The 20,129-nt window shown below is 41.2% G+C and overlaps 1 protein-coding gene across 5 annotated transcripts in view; it reads right to left on the bottom strand.

The window, feature by feature from the left end:
- Positions 1-13,030: 13,030 nt before the first annotated feature.
- The window catches only part of TLE4 (transducin like enhancer of split 4), a 143,587-nt gene continuing 136,488 nt past the window's right edge, over positions 13,031-20,129 (bottom strand). For all 5 annotated transcript variants that reach the window (XM_015567387.1, XM_006769021.2, XM_015567385.1 and 2 more), the window contains 4 exons: positions 18,595-18,742; positions 17,991-18,141; positions 17,561-17,637; positions 13,031-14,702 (listed from right to left, as the gene is read on the bottom strand). In XM_015567387.1, coding sequence (XP_015422873.1) covers positions 14,595-14,702; positions 17,561-17,637; positions 17,991-18,141; positions 18,595-18,742 — 484 coding nt within the window. In that variant the 3' untranslated portion in view covers positions 13,031-14,594. The remainder of the gene's footprint in view (positions 14,703-17,560; positions 17,638-17,990; positions 18,142-18,594; positions 18,743-20,129) is intronic.

Here is a 20,129-nt window from a genome sequence, read left to right as displayed (position 1 = left end):
AGCAGCATCACAGCCCATAGTGTTCATGGCATTCAGAGTCCCTTTTTCCTTTCTAAGGACAAAGGACAAGGATAGAGAAGTAATTCCTGGGGGCCTGAACAGTGTCATTTCTGAAAGTGAGCGAGTTAGGGTCACACTGTCCCAGCACTGCACACTGGACCCCAGGTGACAGAGGTGCCCACGTGTCCTTTCATTTATTTGTGTCTCTTTGTGAAAAGTGGAGCTCTCTAAATTGTGAGGCCAGGGAAGAGTCCCTTTTGTCTGGTCTAATTCAGTACTGAGAAGGAGAAAGGGGAATGAAGAGAGGGAAGGAGACAAAAGGAAAGAAATGAACAATAGATGATAAATAATCTCAAATTACTGCCCACATCCCCAAGAAATAAAAGCCTCTAACCTAACAGGCTCTGTCAGAGATACCCCTAAATTCTAGAGTGCCCAACGGGAAACTTCAACTCAGCTAGGTTAAAGGACTTTTAGAAACAAATACATGCAATTATGTGAACCCATGAATTTTATGTAACTTACATATAATTAATTATAAATAATTTAAATATGTAAATATATATCCTCTTGTTTTTTTTTAATATATAGCAAATGGAACTCTTTCCTTCTTTCTGTTTCCTTCTGCTTTACCCCTTTTTAAAAATCTATTTTATTGATTTTTTACAGAGAAGAAGGGAGAAAGATAGAGAGTTAGAAACATCAATGAGAGAGAAACATCGATCAGCTGCCTCCTGCACACCCCTTACTGAGGATGTGCCTGCAACCAAGGTACATGCCATTGACCGGAATCGAACCTGGGACCCTTCAGTTCGCAGGCTGGTGCTCTATCCACTGAGCCAATCCGGTTAGGGCTGCTTTACCCCTTTTTATAATCTCTTCACTGATGGGATTTTGGGGATGTGGGTATAGGATGGTGAAGACAATAAATAACATATTCAGCATTACTGGTCCCCAGATTTAGGACTTCAGGGAACAGTAGGATTTTTTTTTTTTATAAATTTAGAAATTAATAAGGAACTGACCATTTGCTAACAAGGAAGGGCAAAATAGGCTATTGAAACTAAACATCAACCACCTATAATTTCCATCAATTAATGGAAAAGACATTTCTAACACATATACACACAGTCATGAGGAACATTGACTTAGAATAAAGACCATTTCTTTAAATGGATTCATTTTTAAAAACTGACTTATTATATTTATTTATTCATTTGTTCATTCGTTGAAAAGATCTGGTGAAAATATCATCAGGAACATAATGTTGTCCTTGGACCGACTTTTGGGATCCTGCACCTGGGTGTGCCCAACCAAGATGGGCCCATGAAGCTCTTACAAGATCTCTGCTGAAAGACAGCAGAGCTAGGAAACTATAGGACACATTTTTTTGTGTGAACAGGTTGGTGAGGAATTTACCACCAAACCAATAGAAGTCTAGAAATCATTGGGTATTTTCATTGAACTGGCTTCAAAATACCCCTACAATGGTGGTCCTAAAGTATCAAGTCATCAAGATGTATTTGGCTTATTTAGATGTTAAGCATAAGAAACCCAATAATATATCCATCTAAATTGAACCAGGGACCAGAGAAGGATGGAGAGAGCACCAGATGTCACTGTGAAACATATGACCAGGTGAACGGCACAAACACATGCACTCTAAGGGCCCAGATGACAGCTGGATGACAGCCATCCCAGAGGAATGAACGAGGACTTTTTGCTCACCCTGAAAATTGAAAGGCTCACAGAGTGTTGACAAGTGGCATTTTAATCCCCTCTGTAATGCAGGCCTGGTGCTGAACTACGACATGCAACCTCTCAACAGAATTGCCAGAGTGGCTGGCCTCTGAGCTCCCACTGCTCCCTGTAGAAGTGGGAAGGCACACCCCAGGCTGCACGGCAAAGGCTCCCTGGTCTCCTAGGATAATCAGGCTTTCTTCTCAATGTAACCTACAGCGTGCTTTCCTCACGGGAGGAAAAGATGAAGCAGCTGGTCATGGGCCATCAAGCTCAAGTTGGGTAGACTGAACACACCACTTACTGGTTAGATTCTGGGCCCATCCCTTCATTTCCCTGAACCTCCATTTCCATGCATTTAACTTGGGCTGATGCCACTTACATAACTGTGTTACCAAGGGAATTAAATAAAATGTTGTAAATGCGGTGGTAACCTACTCAGCAGACACTATTATCTCTCTCCTAATGATATTATTTTCCTACCTGAATATCGACATCCCATAATCTGCCCAAATTTTCTATAGGCCCATCATTTCACAAAATGACTACCACCATCAAAAAATAAGGAGGAGGAAGAGAATGCCTGTCATCTTAGAGGATGAGATGTCACCAACTACCTGTGGGCAGCCCTGATGCTCTGTGACACCTCGGAACTTTCTCAGCCTCCTCTGCAATCCTCCAGCCAGCCCAGCATCCCAAACCAAGCATGAGGTTTACTGCTACAGGAAACACCCCAACTTCTCAAGGAGCACATTCAGGAGAACGGCTATTTGCTGGGCCCCTTTCCTCCTTCGGTCACTACTTGCCAGCTCACAAGAGCTGAGCTGTCCTGTCCGGTACACACTAGCTGCCTTCACACGCATGCAAAAAAATCACAATGGAAGCCCCCCCTCGAGGGCATGAACCAGATGCCTGCTATTTATAAGCAGCAGCCCCCAGGCAGGCTTTCTTCTGTAACTTGCATTTCTCGGCAAGCTGCACCAGAATAGAGATGTGTTCATACTTTCCAGTCACCCAGATTGCCACTTCAAAAAGGGAGTGATAGACAAATATGGTGCAACCCGTTTACAACATTTTCCCATGTTTAACTTCCAAAGTCGAGAGTATTGAGCACAGTTGCCAAAAACAAATTTTTTTCTAAATGCAATTTTTTTCTTAGTCTCTTAGTAAATGGTAACTGAATTTTCCCCTTACTGTTGCTTCTCAGAGGCCAAGAGCTTTTCACTCCCAATCTGCAATACCCTGCCTGGGCTATCGCCCAAATGGCTTTCACACTTAAAGTGAGAAAGAATTAAGTGCTCCTGTAATAAAAAATAAAAAAAAATGGTTCTGTCTGCCTAGGAGTCACACAACTCTCCTGAACTATCGCTTTGAGACCCCAAAGCTAAGTGTACCAATGGGCCTGCGATTGTGCCAAGAAGGTAACTAGAGAAGGAAGAAAATCCCTTCGTTTCTTTGTCTGGAGCACATCCAGGTGTGTTCTCCTAGTTTTTAACCTACAGATGTTTTGGGGGGAAGGAGTTTTCACATCTATTCGCTGGTTTTCCTACAAATGAGTTTGGTACAACTTCAGAAGTTGTCATCTTCATTTCCACATGGTAACAGGCGAGGCTGGTTGCTGAACAGATTTTCCTACATTAGTTAGAGGGAGACTTCACCTGTGCTTCTAATATTTATCAGCAGCAGCTCAACAGGCAGGCCTTACTCTATAACTGGCATTTTATCATATTATCATCTAATATGATATGGAATTTATCTTAATGACAGGGGGGGGGGAGCAGTTAAACCAATCTCCATCAGTGATTCTCTTTGGAGGGCTAAACAAATCTCTTCATATCTCAAAAGTACATGTTATCCTGTAATCTGCATGTATCTTTTACAAGGCAAGCTTGCCGAGGGGAAGAAATATTTGAATCAATTTGCCTTAAACATCTTTACCTATATCACTAAGCATTACCTATAGTCAACCCCCTACAATGGTAATCTTTTAAATCCCAGTTTTGTTTAAGGCCAACCTCAGAGGAGTGGAGGTGGCCTTGCAAATCTTTGAGGATTTTGCCAATTCATGAAACACTCTAGACTTCAGTTCTTCGTACCCTGTGTGTTTTTTTCCCCAATTAACTGTAAATATTCCAGTCATCATTTCCTTTAAGTGTTTACCCTTACATCACTTCTAAGCACGTCTAATGACGTTTTTCAAAAGCAATTTTAAAAAATTCTATGGAGATCTGTGTGGCCACAAAAAAATAAGATCTATATTGGAGAAAGGGATAGCTCTGAAAATCATAGAGTACTCAGTTTAGCTTTCATACTTTGAAAAATACTAGAACAAATCATCAAAAAATCAATTTGCAAACACCCAGACGATCGCAGAATCCCAGGTAATAATCAACATTGCTTTGTGAAGAGCAGCCTTGTCAGTACCATCTAATTTCCTTCTAAAACAGAGTGACAGGCCCGGCAGATCAGAGGGATGAAATAGATGTAATGGAACTTGAATTTTACAAAGCTCTTGATTCCATCTTCCATGATATGCTCATCAACAGATGACTTCAGAGGAAATTTGTTGTCAAGACACAGTTCTGTGTTTCAGCTTTAAGTTGGTGGGTAGGGTGTTGGGTAGAAGCTATTTGGTGTGATATTTGGCCCAGAAATGAATAGCTCCTGGATGGTCTATTAGGCTCATCAGTCCCAAACACAGTCCTAGTACGGGCTCAATCAATACTTTCCACTTGTTCAGTGAAAAGATGATGGGTAGGAGAGCTATTGCTTGGTGAGTCATCATGACTCCAAAGTGAATGGGTGGGTGGGGACCAGCATATTAGGGAAGAAAAAATTTGCCCCTCCTTATGCTAAACAGTCCATTTGTGTCATTTGCCCAGTTCTCCATTGGAACATTTTCTAATTGATTTATAAAAGCTAATCATATACAAAAATATTAAAACTTTGTCATATATGTTATAAACATTTCATACTGCTGTTATTTGCATGGTTACATAAGAGTGACTTGAAGGTTAAATAAAGAACTATGGTCCCCATTCCTTTTTTTGAGAAACAGTATTTTAATTGCTCTTTCAGGGAATTCTCTAATGCAATAATACCCACCAGCTCTTAAGGATCATTAAATTATTTGAGTATAATGAGAATATAATCGCCACTTAACATTTTCTTTAAAACTTCCAGATTTCATTTAGCGCTCTGCCCTCCCAGGGAGAAATAGTGCCGCTGCCTCTTAGAGCTGACCATTTTTGCATGAAGGAAATGCTCAAGTACTATTGGCAGGTTCTTTCCAATCTCAACATCTCCCCATCATGACAACTTACCTTTCTTATTTTTATCAAGTCAGTTTCCTTGGCCTCTGTTTTCTCCCTATAACTAAAGAAAGTCTTCTTTGTATATTTTACTCCTTAGATGTTAAAAAAAAGTGTTCAAACAATAAAAATCCCAAGACGTTACAGTTATAGGACTTTATCATGCTTACAGAGAAAAATAAACAGATATGGCTATAAATGAACAAGTAACCCCTGAAAGTCATTATTGGTTTAATAATAATTTGGAGGGAGATCAGAAATAAAAGGTGATGTAAAGAGAACTGAATAACAGAACTGGATTGATGTAGGAGGAACAACAGTTACAGACACTGTATTCTGCATTTTTACTGCTGCATAATAAATTACCTCAAAACTTAGTAGCGTTAAGCATCAAAAGTTTACTATCTCATAATTCCTGTGGGTCAAAAATCCAGGAGTGGCTTAGCCTGGTGATAATGGCTCAGGGCCTTTCATGAATCTACAAACGAAGTGTGGCCAGGGCTGAGGGTCTGCTTCCAAGCTCACTCACATGTGGTGGGCCAGAGGCCTGAGATGCTCAGCACACAGCTCCCTTGGGTGCTCACAGCAGGGCAGCCGGCAGAGTGAGTGGTCCAAGAGGGAGAGAGAGAGAACAAAACAGAATCCAGGGTCTTTCCTGAGACAGGAAATGACTAATACCATCTCATTTGACAGCAGCACTCTAGAACCATTGGCGCCTTGGGCTCCTGCAGCTCTGAAGAGAAGCTCCCTGCTTCCTGGATCCCCAGGCTGCTTGCTCACTAGCTGTTTGATTCTGTGGCCTATCCTCAAGGCCTTTCAAGAGATGCTCCTCTCCCCTCCCTCTCCTCTATGCCCCCTCCCCCCACTTTTTGTGCTTAAATTCTTTGAAGTTTCCCTGTTCTCTGCCATCTCTTGGCATTTGCACTGGTTTCCTCTCCCATTTACATGAACTCCTTTCCTTATAGGATCAATCCCTACACATTCTCCAGGTTTTAGCCTAGATGTCACTTCTTTCTAAAATCTATCCTGACTCTACCTTCCAAAAGCCAACCCTGACCCTCCAATGGGCTAGGCTCCTTTCTGTGTGGTCCTGTAGTGTTCTGAACTCTCCTAGCATCCTACCCATCCAACTATGTTTTCATCAATTACTTACTTACACGAAGTCCTGTTCCATCCCAAACCCTGTGAGGTTAGGGACCATCTCTGTTCTGTGGATTTCTGTGTCTATGTCCAGCTCATTTCCTTAAGATTAAGGGTCTTAGAAAACATTGGACTAAAACAGAATTTTATTTTAAAAAGTTTCCTCCATCTTCATTGTAAACAGTTGTACAGTATTTTCTTATTGAACACCATTGCCAACCTGCTTGATTATTGCCACATGGCAACTTCTATACATGTCCGTTAGTCAAACAATAGTCTGGAAGAAATATCCAGTAAAAATGCTCTCTTACGTAACAGCATGAGGGAAAGTGTGTGAATCAGGGAAGGAACTAACATTTCTCACTGCTCGGTGTGCCAGCCACTGGCATCATAAACAACTGTCACCTCCAAAGAGAGGGTGACATGAGCAGGGCATCACTGTTCAAATATGGACATAGTGACACTCCCGGGCTGTTGGATATTTCAGGAAAGATTTTTCAGGACCACAGATTAACAGGATTATGGTTTTGCCACATCCCTAAAATGTGATCCTTAAAACACTCACAGCTGCTCACTTCTCCTGGAGGAACCCGATGACGCACTTGTCTAAACAGCCATGCATCTCTGCCCTGGTTCCGGCAGCCCCATTTTTTTTCACAGGAAAGCAATCAGATAGTAACTTGACTGGTCCGAGTTCTATGATGAGATCTTAATTAAAATTCTACAAAGTCATCTCTTCGAACACCCTAAGAGTTCTTTGTTTGGTGGTGGAGAGAATTGACCTTTTTAATAGAGGTGCGTGTTATCAAGCACTTAGTACATAATCAAACTGTCCCTGAACCAGGGCAATCAATCAAAACGCCTTTGTGGGCCCAGAATAGTGGCTCCCAGGATTTCAAACTACCTGTGTCCTTTGCCTTGAAGCTCAATCTGTCCTGTGAGCAGAGCCTCCAGTCACCTCAGTGAACTTTTAACATGAGTGAAAACACTTCTTTTTTAACCACCATGGTTGGGCCTTCATGAGCTCATACATCAAAACACACACTAGTAATCAAAGAAAATCTTCCCATGTGACCCATCTTTCAAATAAGACTATTTTTTTCACGCTACAAAGTGCTTTACAAAAAAAAAAAGAAGAAAAGTCCCAAACAAAACACGCCATTTTATCAAAAGAGCAATACAAACTAAAAAAAATTTTTTTTAAGTTAATTACATTTAAAGTTTGAAAGAGAAAGAAAACACATGAACTAAAACACTTCCAATTAGAAATTGAAAGATATCAACCTACCTGGTTTGGCTCAGTGGATATAGCATCAGCCTGAGGACTGAAGGGTCCCCAGTTCGATTCCAGTCAAGGGCAGACACCTCGGTTGCAGGCTCCTGGCCCTTGACAGGGGCATGCAAAAGGCAACCAACTGGCATTTCTCTCTGTCTCTCCCTCTCCCTCCACTCTCTCTAAAAATCAATGGAAAAAATATCGAGGATTAAAAAAAATAGATATTTTTGGTGCCACATCTTTCTTGGTGATGTTTTGGTTACCATTAAAGTAACCAAAACTTGTAACAATACCTGTTGACTAAAGATCAGACTTTTAGTCACGTAGGAAATAGTATCACCAAAAAGCAAGCTTCTCAGAGCTGAGACCACTTGTAGCAAAGCCCAGGCTCACCTTTTTTTTTTTTTTTTTTTAAAGAAAATGTATGAACGTTTGCTTGTGCATGGTGAGAGAGTAATGTTCAGTTACTGATTAGAAGAGAGCAGAGAGCACATGGAAGTGGTATATGGGAGTGAGACAGAGCAATATAAAAGAGGGAGCCAAAGGAACACTCTGGGCAACCGTGTTCCGGTCACTGACCTGCTGACCGTGGGGAGAGGCGGAAGACACGGCTCTATTCAATTCACTAGTCATTCAAGTTATTTGGCATCTGTGGATCCAATTTCTCACCTGTAACACGGGGAACACAGAGGTACAGACCCACAAATCCCTATTTCCAATGCCAAGATGGAATATTCGAAGAATACCAGAAGTTTTTTCACAATGCATTTGGGGCAAAACTTCCAGCTATAAGATCAATAAGTTCTGGGGAATCTTATATACAGCATGGTGACTATAGGTAGCAATACTGTATTATATATTTGAAAATTGCTGAGAGTAAATCTTAGCTGTTGTCACACACACACAAATTGAGGTGATGGATGTGTTAACTAACTTTATTGTGACAACCATTTCACGATATACATGTGTGTATCAAATCATCACCTTGTATACATACCTTCAAATTACGTAATATGTCATAACCTATTAAAGCTGTGGGAAAAGACAACTTTATAAACCTGGGCCACACCAACGTGCTATATCTTCTTCCCCTTGCAGGTCTATGGTCGGGTTACAAGTTTACATGAGTTTTACAAACCTAATAACATGTAATAGGAAAAAGGCATCGAACACTGTTCTTTGTAACTCGTGCAAAAACAAATCTTCGGCAGAAAAAGTCAAACAAGCACAAAATTCCACTACGTGGAAATAGTGTCTTCCAAATCTGAAGGAACTGAACACAGCCCTTTTGGTTCTTCTGGCTCAAAGTGCACCCACAGAAGGTCTGCAAGGTCCAGCCCAACCATTCAGTATGAAAGCGAGTCTACCCCCTCAGCGACTGGGGCTGAATCCTTCACTCTTAGCTTGAGTCACCACTGAAAATCTCATTAGGGACAGACACTTCATCCTTTGTTTTTAAGGCCATCTCTTCTCAGGAACCCAGTGCCTGGGAACCAAGGAAGGCCACTAGCCTCAGAGTCATCTTCACAACTGTCTGGTGCCCAGGAGGCTGTTCTTGACCACACTAAGACTTTGATGCTTAAAGATGTGCCTGGAGTCAGGTGGACCCATCATCATTGTAGAAAGCCCGAGTTTCCCAGCTCAGTCATAAAACTTGAAATTACATTTCATTGACACTGATTGCTTGGAGAAGAAATAAAAGGGAAAATGAAAATCTGAGATTTAAGAACAAAGTTTAGCCCTAACCAGTTTGGCTCAGTGGATAGAGTGTCGGCCTGCGGACTGAAAGGTCCCAGGTTGGATTCCGGTCAAGGGCATGTACCTTGGTTGCAGGCACATCCCCAGTGGGGGGTGTGCAGGAGGCAGCTGACCGGTGTGTCTCTCTCATTGATGTTTGACTATCTCTCTCTCTTCCACTCTGTAAAAAATCAATAAAATATATATATTTTTAAAAAGAACAAAGTTTAACACAATTTCTTGAGTGAATCCAGAAACAAAGTCTTGTTTTCATTCACCCAGGAACCACAAACAGGCTTGGGGGGGCGGGGGGTGCTCTGTTCCCAGCTGCACCAGCCTCCTCTGCATTGGATGCACGATGCCAAGACTTGACCTAATAGATGTTGGGGGCCAGTAGGCTTTATACTGAAGTTCTTCAACTAATGAGAAGCTGCCCTGTAAGGAAAACTGCTCTGCTTGCTGCATGGCGGTTCCAGTTCTCACTCCAGCCCTCGTTCCTGTCGGTGTCTCTTCCTGTCCCCAAGGTGCTGGCCCTGGGAGAAGGCAGGCACATGCTGACCTGGTTGTTTTCTATGTTGGAGCCCTTGTGATCACAAGGCCGACAGCGTTCTATCTTTGACTTAGTTCCCACTGCTAACACATTCTACTTCCCCAACCCCGGGAATGAACAAAAATCTCTAGCTCAAGTCCAACTCTCTGCCACATGACACGGGATATGGCCAGGGTACCCCCTACGCTAGTTTCTGTCAGAAGAGACTGTGAAGTTTGGGAAATGGCCAACTGCTACCTGGGTGTGGGGAGAAAAGCTGGGCCACTGAAAACCATTTGGGCATTCATTTGGACTCCACCATAACAGAGTGAAAAATTTACTGCCTACATTCTCAAAACCACATACTCCACAAGTACCTTCTAGTGTGTGTGTGTGTGTGTGTGTGTGTGTATCTTGCCGGGCTCAAGTCAAATAAAGCATGGCATTTATGGGAGTTTATTCTTCCAAAATAACATTAAACTTGTTGGTTCTGGCCGAAACTGGTTTGGCTCAGTGGATGGAGCGTCGGCCTGCGGACTGAAAGGTCCCAGGTTCGATTCCGGTCAAGGGCATGTACCTGGGTTGCGGGCACATCCCCAGTGGGAAATGTGCGGGAGGCAGCTGATCGATGTTTCTCTCTCATTGATATTTCTAACTCTCTATCTCTCTCCCTTCAATTTGTCATGGACTTAAGGAGTTTTCCAGACATTTCGTGATGCTGAAATCTCAAGCAGCTAATGTGCGTGAAACTGAGAAGCAAAGAGCAGGGAGGTGGAAGCATGTGGAACATTTTCTCGTTTTTCTTCCAACCTGTCGTGTTGGGCAACCGGCATGGAATTTCAACTGCAATTCGGAGCATTGGGGTTCAGGTCAGCTAGTTTTCCGTGGGAGGGTAGAGAGTTTGGGTGAACTGCTTTTCTCATACTCCAGTCCTTTGGGTGCCCTGCGTAAATTGTGTTCCAGCATCCGGCTGTGTGGGCCTGCTGTGAGATAAAGGGGGGCGTCTGCAAAAAGGCTTGTGCTCATGATTTTCCTCTGGTCACAGGCAGCCCTGTGGGAACCCTCCTTCCTTGCAGGTCCAGTACCTAAGATTCCAGCTGGGAATTTTTCTACTAATTCTACCTGAGACCCAAACGATTCTGTCACTTGCTGCCAAACGCCCAAACAAAACTAAAATAAAATGTCAATGGCAACTTACAGCCAGAGTTAGTCCCTCCCATTATGATAGCATCACTGTTAAAGTGTAATATCCAAGAGGTTGTCTGATGTGCTCGGGTTAACAAAAATGTCATTTCCGCTGTCAGTTTTGAATAGAAGTTGGAATAGGAAAGTAAATGAATGCAATTAGCTCAAAACAACAGGACTGGTCAGTAGCCTCTGATGGGCGGCAGGCCCCACAGCTCATTGGTGAAAGTCATTCTACAGGTGGCCCAGGAGTTGGGGAGCTACAGAAATGAGCAGCCTGGAGTGTGAAGGAATTAAGTGTTTTCTGTACCAACATCTTGGCAATTTTATAATTGCTTACTTGCGGCAGTAAAGATTTTCTTACAACTGCCAAAATTCTCAGCGGACAGTGTTGGACATTTTGTTTCTGTCTGTGGTCTTCTCACTCTGGGGTGTCAATTTCCCCTACTCCTGGCTGCAGTGTCCCCAGAATCCCAGGGCTATGAGAGATGCTTTGAAAGTTTCTATCCCATGACTGTGCAATTCCAACCACTTGTAGGTGTTTCAGGCTGCAGTTCAAGTTTGTGTTCACCATTCCAGGACTCAGCGGATTTTTTTGCAGCTCACTAGCCAAGAAGCCAACCTGGCTAAATAGTGGGCCAAAAGTGAGGTGTGTATATGCAGACACTTGAAGATCTTAGAGTTTTTTCTCCATTTCACCTGCCAGTCTTAGAAAGGTCTGATGGCTTTAGTCTGGATTTTTTCCCTCCATTTCTTGGTAATTCCACGTAATTTAATCTTCCAGTCCTATACCACTCTGTTCTTTCACTGGAACTAATTTTCCCTTGGCTGTTTCCTATCTGTTGTTGTTCAGACTCCGCAACACCATACTTGGGGAGTAAAAACCATGGTAAACCAAGTTATGATTACATCAACAACATTAAGATTTCTGTGCAGGTCAACCCAGGCCTGAGTATTCTATAGAAGATGTAACAACTGTATCTGATGAAACCTCTGCAATGAGAGGAGACAGACGCCTATTTAAAGAGGTAGATCTATTTACGGATTCATCTCAATTTTTACTTCAATAAAACAGACAATGTTTGGGTCAGAAAAAAACTGAAGGACATCCCAGATTTGACATATCAGACACCAAAAGGAATTAATTTCCTGAGGATGGCACTTCCTCCTTCTGGAAGCTTAAACTCAGTATGCAAATGTCCTACTGTTTGTGCCAAAATGATTGTACTCCAGATCTCACTTTTTAAGAAGTTTTAATAAGGATACACTGCCATTAATTGAGCTAAGAATACTTAAAAAATGTTATCATTTGATGTAGCAGCTCTCACAGTACTCACACTTGAAGTGCTGCTTCCAACCTTGTGTTGATGAACACTGAACTCTTAGCACAAGAAGTCAACACCTCTTACCACTGAGCACACTTCACACCACCGTGGGGCTCCCATCTCAGGCTCCTACCCAGCAAAGCCTGAAAATAACAGGTGTTTGAGTCCCAGGAATTTAGAATTCTTTAAGCTCCTTCTTATGCCAAATTTTCACACCCAACCGGTATCAGTCCATGAGGCCTTCTGCTGTAAGAGACTTCATGCACTGTGTTGGGAATGCTTCCCAAACCCACATGGCTGGAAATGGTATGTATGGGCGATTCAAAAGCAGTGTTGGTCCCACAGACCTTACCTTAATGATGGAAAGGTTCTACCAATTCGTGTCGAACCATAGCCACTTGAAATGTAGTTAGTGTGACTGATAAACTGAATATTTAATTAATAAACCTACTTAAACCGGCACAGATGGCTAGTGGTAACCACTGAGCAGCAGTTCTAAAGCATCAAGGCTTTGAGTAACATAACCACTTTTTGATGGACAGTACTTTTATACACCAAAGAGGCACGCAATAAATAGTTGGTAGCAACCTGTCATTGATAACCTCTCCCCCTCTAGCTCTTCTCAAGTAAAAGTAAATATAAAAATAAAATAGCAACAAATAAAAAGTCCACATTAGTTTAACACTAATCTTCTTGAATAAAACCTATAATTTTTAATAGCTAGAAGTGGCATAGTCCAAGACAAAAATAAACTATCGCCAGCAGATCAAAGAATTAGAAATGAGCATACTAGAAGTTATTTATGTTTAATGCTTAAAAGTCTGAATGCACAAACAATCTACCATTATAGAAGTACTGGTGGTCAATACAATGCATTAAAACTATGTACAATGCACAGTTTAGTATCAAAATCTTTCTACACTGTAGGGTTTTACGAAACTGTTAATGACATCAAACACTAAGCACTTAAGACACCAGTTTTTTTTTTCTGCTACCACATTAGGAACGTCAATGGACAGCCCATTTCAACTTGCAGCATCCATCCATTTCTAGTATGAAATTAAGTAATTTTCTACTTATACAATAAAGTTTATCTACACGGTTCTCTTGATTTTGATCCATAGCAGCAAAGGCACTGTACATCAGCAGATCCACAGACTTAGAAGATTTTTAAAGCATTCAAACAAAAAATAATAATAAAAAAAGAAGTCACATATCATAGTTTAACAGCAACAACGACAACATAAAAGATAACACAATGTTTCCGGCACAATGGCACAGCCTGTGTCCATTTCAGGGACATCCAACTAAGACATGGAAAGAAGCAGAGGTAAGGAAGTAAGTCCTCATCCCAGGCGAGAGTCCATTCTTTCTGGGGGTCAGAGGGGGGTCCTTGCAAATCCTCCTCTGCTGTCCTTGTTTTGTAAAAGACTTGACTTGCACAGCAGGAGGAATCTGTGCAGTCTGCAAACATGCCAAAAAATAGCCCATAATCTCTCCTAATGACAAAACTGCCCCAAGAGAAACTTCTCCCTTTGCAAAGAAATGTGGCAAAAATATTCAGAGGGATTAAGTTCTCTCTTTGAGGCCAAATTTAACTTGTTCATTTGTCTATAATACAATAAAAAAAAGGAATTAGGAACATATTACAAAGACACTTGCCAACAAGTCCAAAAAAATAAAGAAAAGAAAAAGTCCAATTACTTTTATCGAATATAATCTAAAGCTATAGATATACTGATTAAAGTTGTCCAAATAGACTCAAATGAATATGATGTGGCCTGTCATGTTCTAATTGTTCAAATTTCCAAACATCTTGAAAATAAGTAGAAAATAAATCTAACAACACAGCAACATATTGCTTCAATATGTAATTATACATTTCACATCTCTATACAGTCATTAGTCTACATTTAGCGACATTTTTAATCAATTATTTTAAACCTTCCTTTCCCCTCCTTTGCCAAAAAAAGGGGGGAGGGGTACCAAATACAACGCATCTTCATTATCAATGCAGGAGCAGACAGCTTTATTTAGTCAGTCATTGTTAGAAAGCCTTCTTTAAACAAAATAAATATATTACAGATATAATACATAAAGTTTCCATTCACTGTTAAGTATGGTTATTCCATGTTCTTCCAAGTAGAGAGCTGAAGATTTGGTATCACAGGTTCTCTTAATGAATATTCACAATTCCATAGCAAGGAGGAGGGGGAAGGAAGGGGGCTCGACGCCACTACTGCAGTGAGTATTTGAAATCCTTGGTTTTAGATGGGGGTGAGGGGCCCGGGGAGGCTGACAGAAGAAAGTGCTACAAGGAGAAGGAGTCCAGTCCGCATGGAGATTTGTCCTTAATAAATAACTTCGTAAACCGTGGCTTTCTTATCCCCAGAGCCAGTGACAATGTATTTGTCATCCACAGAAATGTCACAGCTGAGCACCGATGAGGATTCTTTGGACTGGGAAAGAAAAATAAAAATAAAAAGATTAAATACAAAAGAGAAGCCCATTAATACTGCGAGGCAGGACTGGAGAACTTAGAGCGAAAAGAAGCGTAAGTGTGTTCCGCTGCCCAAAGAGGAGCCGAAGCAGGAAAGGCAGTCATGGTGCTTCCTTAACACAGCAGCGAAGCCAGGCGCCCTCCGGGGACACTTCACCTGAGTCTACAGGCTCTTGACCCGGGGACATCAGGTGCCAGGCAAGGCCCTATTTCAAATCCTGTTCTCCAGACAGGTCAGAGCAGAGCGTCTCAGTACGAAACCCCTCAGCTTCACTTCTTTGACTTGGATTCAGGTGGAGCTACCAACACCAGACATGTCACTTAACCTGACTGAGCCTTGGTTTCTTTACACTTGTTTATATCTTCTTCTCTTTTTTTCAATGGTTTATAGTTTTCTGAGTACAGGTGTTTTGCCTCCTTGGTTAAGTTTATTCCTAAGTATCTTAATTTTTTTGTTGCAATGGTATATGGGATTATTTGTTTAGTTTCTCTTTCAGAGAATTCATGATTAGTGTATAAAAAAGTCATCGATTTTCGGGTGTTAATTTTGTATCCTGCTACATTGCCAATATTATGTTGAGATATGATCTCTCTGTTCCCACTTTGCTGAGAGTTTTTATAAAAAATGAGTGTTGGATTTTGTTGAATGCTTTTTCTGCATCTATTGATATGATCATGTGATTTTTGTCCTTCAATTTACTTATGTGATGTATCACGTTTATTGATTTGCGAATATTGTACCAGCCTTGCACCCCTGGAATAAATCCCACTTGGTAATGCTGTATAGTTTCCTAATAAAGGCACACAGGTGAAGACATCTTACTGTCCTGCCCTCTCTAGAGGGTTGCCATAGTGTTCAAGTAAGGTAATACATGGGCCAGAGCAATGAAAACACTGGGATTAGCCAAAGAACATGTATGCAAAATCCATGGACACAGATAACAAAGCGGTGATGGTCAGAGGAGAAGAGGGCGGGGGTAGGATAGAGGTGGGCAAAGGGGGAAATGGGGACATCTGTAATAGTGTCAACAATAATAAAATTAAAACACTACATTTTTTAATGGGGGGTGTAAAAATATTTCCAATTTTCCCCTGTGAAAAACTGGAACACAATTAGCAAGCAGGGAGGGAGTCAATATTTAGAAAGAAAAATGTATCACACTTCGAGCTCTTGGGTACCTTGTTCAATTGTACTAACTACAAAGGGGTTAATGTTAACTTTTAACTGAACTGTGCTAACTAACGATCAAACAAAAAAACAAAAATACCCACAGGATTTTAACTAGGACTTTGAATAATTAAAAAATAAATGTTTGACATGCAGCTGCTAACCCACTACCAGTGTTTCTCAAACTTTTATGTTTTTTTTAAAAACTGATTTTACGGGAAGAGGGAGGGATGAATGGAGGGAGAAACATCAATGTGAGAGAGAAACATTGATCAGTTGCCTCACGTATGTGGTCCAACCTGGGATCAAACCCCCAACCTAGGTATATGCCCTGACTGAGAATCAACCAAATCCTTCTGGTACACAGGATGATGCTCCAGCCTACTGAAACACCCAGCCGGGGCCCTCAAACTTTTTTGATCACGACCTGAATAAATACATTTTACTTCACAATCCAGTATACACATAAGATACATATGTATACTTGCTACAAAACATGCACTCTAATATTATTATTATTTTTAAAGGCCTAATTGGGACCATATAAGAGGCTGTGACCCACAATACAAAAAACCTGCCACTATATTAAGATTATAAACTTTATGACAGCAAGAATCAGCAATTTTTCTTCTATTGATTACCTTGCACAGTATTTTCACTCAATCTATGTATTTTTTGATTCAATTATAACCTACTCTACGATGACTTAATATCACTAGGTCAAAAAAACCTGCAAATCTGTTATGTTATTAATACAAAAAAAAAGAACCTATAAAAATAACATCCTAATTAAATAAGATTATAAAGAGAATCTTCTTTAACTTGCCTATAAAATTCTCCATACCAATAAGAGAGTGAGGAAGGAGATTGTGTGTATCATGTCTAAAATTTATTTCTTTTACAAATAATTTCACAAACTACAAAAAGTACCACTAAGTCAATAAGAATAAAAGTTTATAAAATTAATCAAGATTTACTGAATGTTTTTCCATAACACTCTTTTCTCCTTTTTTGGGGGTGGGGGGGAGTTCAAAGAAAGAGCAATAATAATAGTCAGCAAAATGCTAAAATATTAAACAAAAATTTTAAATAAACCATGCAAACAAAAAAAGAATTACAGAAACAAAAACCCTCCATGACAGCGTCTAAGGGGGTTGAGGCACAAAGAGCTGGCCATGCAGCAGGCATAGCACCTGGGCTCTGGGCGCAGAGAGAACCGGAGAGGCTCCTGGCTCCACGGCTTGTGGCTGTGACACTAGCCTCCCGAGGCACAGTCTTCTTCTTTCTCTGTGCAACAGGAATCACACTAACTCCTACTTCCTAGACCAGCGGTTCTCAACCTGTGGGTCACGACCCCTTTGGTGGTTGAACGACCCTTTCACAGGGGTCGCCTAAGACCATCCTGCATATCAGATATTTACATTACGATTCATAACAGTAGCAACATTACAGTTATGAAGTAGCAACAAAAATAATTTTATGGTTGGGTTACAACATGAAGAACTGTATTTAAAGGGCCAGAAGGTTGAGAACCACTGTCCTAGACACTTACCTGCCCATTACTAATCTGCAAGGATGCACGGAAAGAGCTTGATAGACTACTCCCATGCAGTGAGCACAAGGTAAGTGAAAGCTAAACCAGCTGTTACCTGGAATATACTGGCTCCATACGGTGTTCTCCAGGCGTTCAGAAGGTTGTCCTTTCCAGTGCTCACAAACCATTTGCCTACAGGAAGAGGATTTCAAGAAAAGCAGTTCGTGATACTCTGTCAGACACTGAGACCTGCTTTACAGAGCTTCAAGCTATTCATAGGAAACTCATCTAATTTGCAACAAATAAGAGTTGTTTTCACTGAAAATTATAGCTCACGCTCCTACATTCAGTTGATTATACTATGACAAGGACAAAGTGGCTGAATGCCAGGAAATTGCATGGCGTTAGGGAAGTAGGCTTATTAAGGAAGTGGTAGTTTTGAGGAGAGACATGTTCATGAACTGCAGGGTCTGACTTAAAATGCATCAGCAGGAGGTCAGAAGGCAGGATTCTGGCTGACAGGAGAGGACAGAGGGCTTGCTTACCACAGTGGGCAAACTTGAGCGACAGCACGCAGCTCTCGTGCAGATGGAGCTGATACTTGTCTGGCTTGGTGACATGGAGCACTTCCACGTTACTGTTCTCCATCCCCACTGCGAGCCACTCTCCAGTTGGGCAATAGCCCAGAGAAAATATCTAGAATTAAAACAGGTGACAGTTATAATGGCTACAGAAGACACACTTCCTTTAACTGGGAGGCACTGTTTCTTCTGGGTATACTACTTAAATTAAAAGGAAATTAAGATTATTTACATTGTACAGGGAAAAAAAATCAAAGCCAAACAAGTGATGCCAAATTAATGAGACAAATCTCCACCAATATAATTTAGTAATAAATGATGTACAATTCAACTATATATAGAGTAATGGACTTTGAAAAACATGCTAAAAGCTTATAATAAAAGAGATTTATTAATCCTTCAATAGAATATATACTGTTTTATGTTGATAGAAAACAATGGAATTTTCAGCTGTCTATTCCAGAGTCAAAAGTGACTTTGTCTCACTATAAAGGAAGTGCCCCTTCTTAAGCATGCCACCTATTTCACAAAACGAAGGCTTCTGAAACATTACGGCGCAAGACCACACCTGTGAGGTGAAGTCGTGCTGCTGCAGCTGCCGCCCTTCGCGCAGGTCCCAGGATCTGACCGTGTTGTCCAGGCCGCCCGTCCAGAGCTTGGTGCCATCATTAGAAATGTCAATACAGCTGGCCCCGTCTGTGTGGCCCTGGAATTGCCTAAAAATGTCAAAATGGAGAGAAAAATCCTTGAAAAGTTAGTTTTTAGGTGAATTTGCTTTAGAATTCCTCAGCAATCAATTTTATTGCAGGTCTTATTTGTGGATTTCATTATGTTTTCTGATTATTCTTAGTAATGAAAAGGCACATATATAAGAGAGATTAAAGGTAAACTGAGAGGCTGTATTTTTATTTATCCTTAAACACTTAGGAAATACTTGAAATTACTGTTAAGCAATAACTGATGGAAAAAACCTCCAACTGAAGTAAACAAATAAAAACACACTGTGGCATATGTATGGACTATATAAGCCATATTTGAGGCTTATCCTCTTGCTGAGATATGAGGGGAGGAGACAATGCAAGAAGGAGGAGGGAATATCTCCCTTTACAGACTATGGGGAAGGGCGCAGGGAGAAGGAATTCTCCCAGGTGCAAGTGCAGGAGGCTGTGTTCTTAGGTAAGGCACAGGAAAGAAACTCAGGGTGACTCAGCTGCCGCAGGAGCTGGTACACTGTCAAAGACACTGGGGGAAGAAGGGATTAGAAGCAGTTCCTCTTAAGAACCTTACCCAAAGGGAACACAGTGATGACTATTTTGTTATTGGAATCATACACAGAGCTTCGTCCTGCCACATATCTTGCAACAGACAGCAGAGGCCTCTTCTCCTGCACACGCCCCCAACTTGTAGCTCGGCTTGATTACAACCTTCCCACACCCGTTAGCGGATCACACCTCTTGCTTCCTGCTCTCTCTGGTGCTGACATGTGGAGACTTGTTTCAGGACCTTACATATCAACACCACCTTCTACAATCTCATTTCTAAACAGACATCTTAGTTATGTCTATCCACCCTTAAAGGTGGGACTACAGATAATCCAGACTTTTCAGGGTGAACAGCTCCGAACACATGCCTGGCCCATGGCAGGTGCTCAGCAGTCACTTGCTGAAGAACGACCATATCAGATGCGCGTGGCACCAATAGCACCACGCACTGTGAGTCTTCTCAGAGAGCGGCTATCGACAATGGATGTTTGTTAGCAAGCACAGATGGCAAATTACGGATGTTTAACAAGTCATGAGGTCATGAGAACCTTATGTACATTACTTATGTAAAAGTGACCTCATTTTTTAAAAACCTGAATGGCACCAGTTAATATAATGTCAAAAAGAAAAAAAGGAATAAAGAAGGCAACCCCATTCATTTGATAAAGCTTACAGCAGAAAACAAAGATTTTATATTAATAATGTTCCTAGCATCTTAAAATGGGCCTATTTATAACAATTTTTAGTCAGATAGTTCTATTTCATCTTTTAGGCAGACAGACACGCATGCAGATCTCGCGTACAATGTGGTACAACAGCTCCTCCTCCTTCTGGTGAGGAA

Source organism: Myotis davidii, unplaced genomic scaffold, assembly GCF_000327345.1.
Source record: "Myotis davidii unplaced genomic scaffold, ASM32734v1 scaffold98, whole genome shotgun sequence".
Taxonomy (NCBI): Eukaryota; Metazoa; Chordata; class Mammalia; order Chiroptera; family Vespertilionidae; genus Myotis; species Myotis davidii.
Note: the sequence above shows the minus strand (reverse complement) of the source record. Positions and strands in the feature narration are given on the sequence as shown.